General features: G+C 35.6%; 1 protein-coding gene across 1 annotated transcript; it reads right to left on the bottom strand.

Moving 5' to 3' along the window:
• Nucleotides 1–219: 219 nt before the first annotated feature.
• On the bottom strand, nucleotides 220–2,574 carry LOC113698329 (G-type lectin S-receptor-like serine/threonine-protein kinase LECRK1). Its single transcript, XM_072057850.1, has one exon. It carries the CDS (start codon nucleotides 2,572–2,574, stop codon nucleotides 220–222), a length of 2,355 nt encoding a protein of 784 aa, XP_071913951.1.
• Between the last annotated feature and the right edge of the window lie 6,488 nt (nucleotides 2,575–9,062).

Here is a 9,062-nt window from a genome sequence, read left to right as displayed (position 1 = left end):
AATGAAAGCAAGTAATCTTCATAAATTTAAACTTGGTGGACTATTACAACTTGCTTACATTCACATATAACAGGAAACTTTTACTAAGGTAAATTATATGCAATTTTACATAAAGACGTTGGCAAAAAAAAAAAAAAAAAGCGTAAAGACATTGAAAAAAACATAAGGAAAAAGGAAAAAAAAAATCTTGGTCTAGTCTGCAATACAAGCTACCTACCACTAGATTGGACAAAGGGGAGCTGGTGTATCAATGGTACCTTCTAACATCAGAATCACATTTTTCATGGATGGCCTCAGATCAGGATCATGATGAATGCAACACAATCCAACCTTAACCATTCTCTCCAGTGAGTCCATATCTACCTCTTCATCCCCAGTGAGCTTTCTCAATTGTTTGGCCATAAAATAATCGTACACCCTAGTAGAAAAGTTATTGTCTGCGCTTTGAACATTGATTTCCTCAGTACTGTTGCAACAAATTATTTCCAACAGCACAACTCCATAGCTATAAACATCTACCTTCTCTGATGCAGAGGCTTTCTTCTGCCATTCTGGCGCCGAGTATCCTCTTCCCTGTCTCTCCAAGGCCAGAGTTTGCTTTTGATATGGAATTAGAAGCTTTGCAGAACTGAAATTAGCTATTTTAGCTGTCCAATTGTCACCCACTAGTATATTTTCCGGCCTAATATTGCAGTGGATGATATGTGTATCACATTCCTGGTGTAAATAAAGAATCCCCTGAGCTATGTCGAATGCAAGTTTCATTCTTCGGTTCCAAAAGGGTCTTTTTTCGACATCAGAGAGACATTCTGCCAGCGATCTGGTTTTCATAAAGTCATATACAAGGAGCTTTTTAGCACCCTCCAAGCAGAAGCCCACTAGTTGAACAACATTCTTGTGATGAATTCGCCCCATAGCAGCCATTTCAGCTATGAATTCCCTCTCTCCTTCGTCGTCAACTTTTTCTAGTCTCTTTACAGCAACAATTCTATCGCCTTGAGATATGATTCCTCCATAAATCTTCCCATAGGAAGTGCACCCTATCTCCTCTTTGAATCCATTTGTAGCTTTCTCGAGCTCATTATAGGAGAATGACCGAAGAGTAAACTCCTTATTTAGGCCGAAGTTTTCCATTTTTAAGAGCTTCTGGTATTTAAGAGCTCTCCTTCTGTACATTGAGTAGCTCAAGACTGCAAGCAGAGTAAATATAAATGATAGGAAGCCAAATGGAGGTGCAAGAATTTGAACCATTCTCCTCCTGTGTTTACCTTTTGGCTCTGCAGATTGGAAACTGTTGTGACTCTGCTTGATGAAAGCTACCCCTGAATGGTTCTGATCTTGGGCTGCATACAGGAGAGGAGGCTTGTACTTGCTGCAATTACCACTTGCGTGTAGAACAGCCCAGCAATTGCAATCACTTATGCAAGACTTGCAACAGTCCCCCTGAACCATTGGAATACTAACATATGGATCGCCCCTGATTTCCATGTTTTTTATCGGGATTAAGTAATATTTGTTGGACAAAGAATCATCTTCCCTAATTCCACATATTCTTTCATAACTGAAGTTTCTGTAGCATCCCAGGAATTTCTTATCAGGATCCGGATCATGGTAGATAAAGCCAGGAAAGCAGATGCAAGTAGCGTTGCCTTTGCTGGCATTAGCTGAGCAATAGCTGTTAAGGCCACAAAATCCTTTTACTTTACAGGGATCAAATGGCATCAATGCCGACCATAGGGTCATCATGCTTGAGTTACTTAATATGTGCGCATACAGCCTGAAATTGCCATCAGCATCAAGGGTTGCTCGGTAAATCATTGTTTCGCTACTTTCAGAAACATTCAAGCCCTGCGCTATGCTGTCATTACTAAGATCAAAGGTTGGATCCAAGTAAAGAAGGCCTGTTTCTGTGAGAACTAGAGACAAACCATGAAATTCAAGTCCAGCGTTGTATGACCAGTAAGCCTCATCAGGCGCTCCTGTACCGCTCACTGGATACGCCGCCAGTTTACCATCGTGCTGGAGAACCAGTTTAAACCTTCCACTTGATCTATCTGCCACTGATACACTAGAGATTAGGCTCTCGCCCGACAGAAGTGTTTGACCCCCTAATATGGTGTCTGTTGGATAGTCAAAGCTATTCCATATGACATTATCACCATCAGAGAGAACAAAGTTCCCAGAATCAAGCAATGAAGCTGAAGTTGCAGGTGCTTGCAAGTTGTAAACAATTGGGATGAATCCAGAGGCAGTGTCTGTTGTCCGAACAAGAAGCTTACCTTCCTCTGTCAACTCCAGATAGGCGTTTGAAGAGATAGGTGGATCATCTCTATTTGCAGTCCATGTAACAATGCGTTCAGGACCAACAGCCAGCGGCCATATGCCAACTGCAAATCCATCACCTTTCTCGTAGAAACCAAATGCAAATATGCGGGAAGGGGAAACCCAATAAGGATTGTTTTGAGGGTAGAGCCTTGACCCTAAGGTGATATTATTGACCGGCCGAAGCATGTCGCCATTTCCAGCCTGAAATAATATTACAATTGTCAAGAATTTGAGTACCAATTTGGCCATAGGGATGAATAGACATCTCTGTAGGTAGAGCAACATATTTATTTGACGCTAGAAGAGGGTTGACTCCCTCCGTCAGGCCGCCTCAAGTCTTAGTGTTGACTAGATGATCTAATTGAAATTTTGGTACATCTTATAATATTTTCCATAAAGTTACACAAATTATTATACTTCTTGCAATATTTGATTTAGACCAACAAAATTCATTCCAAACTTGTACATGTACAACAAAATATTGTACGTATACACCAAAATAATAGTCCTGTTGTGAAACCCCGACATTTTCAATATTTCCCTCTGCTTAAAAATATTTAATCGACTAATATTATTAATTATTTTACTAGTAGTGTGACTACTTCATTTATCTCCTCAGGGATTTTATCTTAAATGTTCTACCAAGGGATTGTGGGAGTGGATATTTAACTCACGATCTGTATAACATAACTAACCACCCTAACATATTTCTACTTTTTTATTTTTTTTATTTTCTTTTTCCGTTTGGCAGACACCATATATGCTGATTGTCACGTAGACATGATAGGAGAAAAAGAAGGAAATTGGAAGTTAACTTCAGCGGTGGGAAATTGGAACAGTTATGCTACAAGTCATCGAGCGAGTGATGTGATATATGTGAAATAAAAAGATGATTAAAAAATGTGTTCATGAAAAATATAAAGAATTTTTTTTTTTTTTGATGAAAAATTCCTTTTCAAACAATGTCCGGTAACATTTATAATTCTGGAACTCTTATCACTTTCCACCTTTCACGTCAAAGAACAGAAAGAGAGAGAGTTAGTTTTTTGATGGAATTAGAGTAAAAGTTTGATCAATTTTGATAGGTTTAGTTGTTGAAATTTCGGAATTGGCAAGTCACTGGGCTCTCCTTATTAAATCCGATACTGCTACTATTAAACTTGGACTTGCTTGAACTAAGAACCCGAGAAGATAAGGAATAGATACAGAGGAGTACCGCTAGCTTTTCTTGTATGAATTTAGAGACATAGCCTGATAATTCCATAATGTTTCGTGGCTGGAGTACATAGAATCCAGACATGGAAACTTAAACTAGAGTTTGGGAAAAAAAATTCCATTGTGCCTCAAAAGTTTTGGAGTTGGACCAGTTGCAGATTAAATAACATTTTTTCTTAAACTGAAAATAAGTTGTTTTAAAAATGACACAATTATAATAAGTATAATTTGATCAAACCTAGTATGTTTTTTTAATAAAGTCAACCTTATTATAAAGGTTCCTTTTGACCTAAATGAATCCAAGAACTCTTTTAATAACAAAAGTAAAAATTGTTAATCCAAATATAAAAATAAACAAAGCTTTTTCATTAGTGGGTTTAACTCTAGATCAAACTCCAAATTCAAATTCGACCCAATCTAATGCAGGCCATTTCTATGAACGTAAATAAATATAAATAAGTTAATTAATTAATTAATTAATTAATTAAGTAGATAAATAAATAAATAACATATACTTTAAGAACAATCAAATTAAGAGACTTTCTAAAATGGGGACACGCTCGAAAATGGGAAACTCTCTAAATTAGCAAACATTTCAAAGCGAAAAATCTTTTATTTTGGGAAACTATATGAGTACAGTTTAGACACAATCCAAACATATTTTTGGGGGGTTATTTAACATAGAATTAAGCACTTTAAGAACAAGACATATGAACTAATTAGGATGTGTATGTCAACGGTTATAGGTTTGGAGCGAGTTCACAAACACGTTAAGAATCTCTTCAATCGAGTAGATTGAGGTAGGTGGTGTTTACCCCTCTGTATTTTCAAAATACTAAATATGAATATGTTTCAAGTAAGAGCTTTATTTTGATATCGAAAGAAATGGATTATGCATGCCTATTTCAAATGTTTTGCAAGCATGAAATTACAAATATTTGAAATATTTTGCTATGCAATATTTTATGAAATGAGTGGCATATTTTTATGAAACGAAAGAAATGTACATGTGACGTGTGAAATGATTTTATGTTACGAAAATCTCTAATGGTCATGAAATAAACAGTAGGGGTTATAGTCCTAATATGTTATATTATGTTAGTCATGAGAGTCGGCATAAAGTCTAACCGATTGACTTATATTATGTTATGTGATCAAGGGATAATCATGAAACCTTTTAATCACCCTCCTAAAAGAGATTCAATCTCTAGGTTGAATATTCAGAAGTCGGATATTACATGTACTTCTTTATGAGCCATGTTTATGAAATGAGATGACATGATTGATATGTTTTATGATTTGCAAGTATATTCAATAAATACGATCATGTCATGTTATATGTGTTTTCATGCCACATTCGGCTTGAGCCACTTCTAGAACCTGCAGGACTAAGTGCCATGTCGGAAGGAGGCCACTTATGTGCATGCAACTCGCCTTCAATGAAATATATTTATATAATATTTGAAATGTGATGACAAATGTTTTTAATTCATGTATACATGTGATATGGTGTAATCAAATTTGCAAATGTATATAATATGTGTATAGCTACATGATCCGACAGGGGAGTAAGTACTATCTACTGGGCGTACGTCACTCAACCCCCGTCTCTTTATTTTTCTTGCAAATCAAGAATGCCAATTCGTGTACGTTTAGAAGATGAGTAAAAGAGGTAAATAAGTAAATGTTTAAATTCTAGGAAGCTAGAGTAAAGCACTGTGTAGATGCAATTTAGTGAAGTGTATGTATTTCATTAGTACTTTAAGTTTTAAATTTTAGTGAAATTTTGTAAGTTATGACTATGATACTTTGCATTCACGGGAGTAAAGTCTTGTAGATACGGCGTGCCACATTGCAAATCCAGTTCAGAGACTCAAATTGGAGGCGTGACACCCGTGGTCGAAGAGGTCTTAGTCTAATGTCTTAAGCGGGCCTTAATCTAATGGTTGAAGTTGAGATTCTGCGAATTAGAACCTCTTAGTTCTAATCCTTCTATTTCCTTCGCGCATCTTATATCTCACTTCTCTTTCTATTCCTCCTCTGTTCCTGTCTTCGCTCTTTAAATCTCCCGTCTAGTCCCATCACCTACCCGGTTTTTAAATTCTACCTCTCCTCTATCAGAAAAATTTTTTTTAAAAAAAAGTCCTACATAGACTCCACTTCTCGAAACCAAAATTTACAGTTGGACCGTGCTAGGCTGATAAGCGGTTGACTTACAGTCAACTCAGCCATACAATTGGACCATGCTCCGTGACCAAGCCTGTCAATCTATTCAGCTGCCATTTCCTGGTAGCTTCTGCCAGCATGGGAAAAGGTCGGTATTTATTTAGTAGATTGCTAGGCTGATAAGCCGTTGACTTATAGTCAACTCAGCCATACAATTGGACAATGCTCCGTGACCGAACCGGTCAATCTATTCAGCTGCCATTTTCCTGGTAACTTCTACCAGCATGGGAAAGGGTCGGTATTTATTTAGTAGATTGCTAGGCTGATAGCCGTTGACTTATAGTCAACTCAGCCATACAATATTTCATTTTTTTTTTTTTTTACATTTGATGTAGCATAATGTAGTTTAAAAAGTTTTTAGGTGCCTAAATGAGGGTAAATACTACTAGAATACGATGCTAAAACACAACTTTAAATTTCAGGGTCCATTCTAACCTCTTTCATTGGTCTTGCCCCGGTCCAATAAGTTGTGTGGTTATCACTATCAGCTTAAGCAATCAGTGTTAACTACTTGTTAAACTGTCAATATTTGTTATTAATGGTTTCTTAAATTGTTGATAGTCGACCAAATTGACCGTATCTTGCAAATAATTTTGGAGTAGATTTTTTAATGGCATGCATTGCCCTCTTGTGAAACTTGACACCTAATTTCTTAGCATGTCCCTCTCGGATTTATAAAATTTCCATTTCTTGTATTTATGATACCGAAGGATGTACAAACTTTGTTATACCGAAAGGGACATACGAATAATCACCAGCCTTTGGACTAGTGGCCACCACTAAACTATTAAAAGTTTGGTGGAGTGGGAGGCAAGGGTTCAAATTGTCATATTAAGTGGTTTCTTAAAAAATTCAGATAGACGCATAATATACCTGTCTGGTTCGGTGGTGGTTCAGTCTCTACCGATCCCTTAGACTCGGTTGGGTCTCCCTCTTAGATCAGAATAATGCAGGATACTATAGATAAAGTGATGATTGATAAAAAAAAAAAAAAAAGAGGAAGAAGAGACATGCAAATGGATTTCATATGCAACAAGTAACCGTTATCTTATTCATTATAGCAACATAAAAATGAAGCAAAAAATCGGGACGACAAATTTGTAAATGGTAACCGGGAAATAAGAACAATAAAAGTAAAGCAAGAAGATAAAAGAAAAAAGTCGCACTCATGGGTTTATGTTGTCTGATATTTCTCTACCATGGGGATGTAATAAATTGTTTAACAAACATCAAGATAAGAGAAATAAGTGCAATTTTGAAAACATAAAGGGGAGCTATATGAAATTCTCATAAACATTCAAAAGGTTTGTGAATTTATTCCTACCGTCAATTCCGTTGACTTGACTAAATTGGATTTTAAGGTTCCTACACCAACCAGGAACATACAAGGAAGGAAGAAGAAAACACAGCCTTCTTTTGGATATGTAGCAGTAGAATTGACAAATACTAGGCCCAAGTATCGGGCCTAGACCGAAACATTCAAGCCCTGGTGTAAAGTTTGACTTCAGCTCAGAAGGGAGAGAGGCACCAGGTGTACAAAAATCCATTAAGGTCCAAGGTCTATCTGAGGTCATGATAGGAGGATGAAGTCAACTTTTCTATACATACTAAATTTTTTTTTTAGAGGGTTGGAAAGCTAATTCTCATAATTTTATCTCTCTAAAAAGTTTAATAACTTAACTTTTGAAACTTTCCCTAAGAAATAAGACTTGCCTGTCACAGGTTGAACTCAAACAAGAAAAAAGTAAAACTACATCGAGCCAATTTCTAGCATCAACAAAACTTGTGATCCTTTAGAGGAGGGAGCTATGCACTCAAAGTAAAATAGGTATGCACACAACATTTGATCCATTTTGAGTACAAGGTTGTAGAAAAATTTATGTGAAACATTAGCATAACATTGTAATTGAATTGATGGTATTCTTTTTGTTTTTTATCGTTCCATCCCTCTCCACGCCCTTCCTATCTCCAACTGTCAGTAACTTATTTATGAAAGGTAGGCAGAGAGAACTCTAAAAATCGTCACATATTATGTGTCGAAATAGGACTGTTTTTATCTATTAAACTGAGATTTTCATCTAATCATTATTTAGCATTAGTTGTATTGTTATTCTTTTCTTCTTGACTTTGACCAGATCTTGAATTGAGGGACTGCAATGTAAATCAGCAGATTCATATCCCGTTTATTGACTGCAAGCAACATAAAAATCAAAATATCATGTAGATTCCTAACGTTTAGTTGAACTAATGTTCTAAATGTTAAACAAACACCAAACATGCCAAAAAAAAAACTCAAGGAAAAAAAGAAACACTTCTTTTTTAAATCAAGAAACAATTCCTTTATTTTTTTTTTGTTTTTTGGTAATTTAGCAAGAAAAAAATTCCTATGCCTAACAACTCTTTCTAGGACCCAAAAATATATTGTTCTCCAAAGTTGTGTATCATCCATCAGGCTATTGAAGGCCATATATGGTATCTATTCAGACATGAATCCTCAGCAGGAATGCAGAGAACTAATCAAATCAGAAACAACGAAAAAGTAGTTTCTTGGTCGAGTAGATATGATAAAATTTGAGAACCAACTGTCAGGCATAGAAGAAAATTAAAAGCAAAAGAAATTACAGTAAAAGAAAATCGATGGACAATGAATATTTAAGAGAAGACAATAGAATTTGATGAGATTATCTTGCTTCCTACTTTCAATGTAAAAATCCATAAGACTGCAAAACTAAAAAACTATAAGAATTCAAGCACTAGAAAAGAAACTAAATACTACACCGATAAACATCAAAAATTGCCGTGTTGACTACAGAGACAAAGCAGCACTACTAGGGCTAGAACTGCTGACTGAGAACTACTAGGGTTTAACTCTAGATCAAACTCCAAATTCAAATCCAACCCAATCTAATGCAGGCAAATTCTACAAACGTGAATAAATATATAAAAAAGTTAAATGATTAATTAAATAAATAAGTAGATAAATAAATAAATATCATAGCTCATAAACAAGTACACGTAAAATCATGTCATAGCTCATAAACAATTACATGCACTTAGTCCTGCAAGTTCTAGATTGATATGTTTTATGATTTGCAAGTATATTCAATAAATATGATCATGTCACGTTATATGTGTTTTCATGCCACATTCGGCTGGAGTCACTTCTAGAACCTACAGGACTAAGTTTCACGTCGGATGGAAGCCACTTATGTGCATGCAACTCGTCTTCAATGAAATATATTTATATAATATTTGAAATGTGATGACAAATGTTTTTAATTGATTTATACATGTGA

Source organism: Coffea arabica, chromosome 7c, assembly GCF_036785885.1.
Source record: "Coffea arabica cultivar ET-39 chromosome 7c, Coffea Arabica ET-39 HiFi, whole genome shotgun sequence".
In the NCBI taxonomy this organism is placed as follows: domain Eukaryota; kingdom Viridiplantae; phylum Streptophyta; class Magnoliopsida; order Gentianales; family Rubiaceae; genus Coffea; species Coffea arabica.
This window is presented reverse-complemented; position numbering and strand designations above follow the sequence as displayed.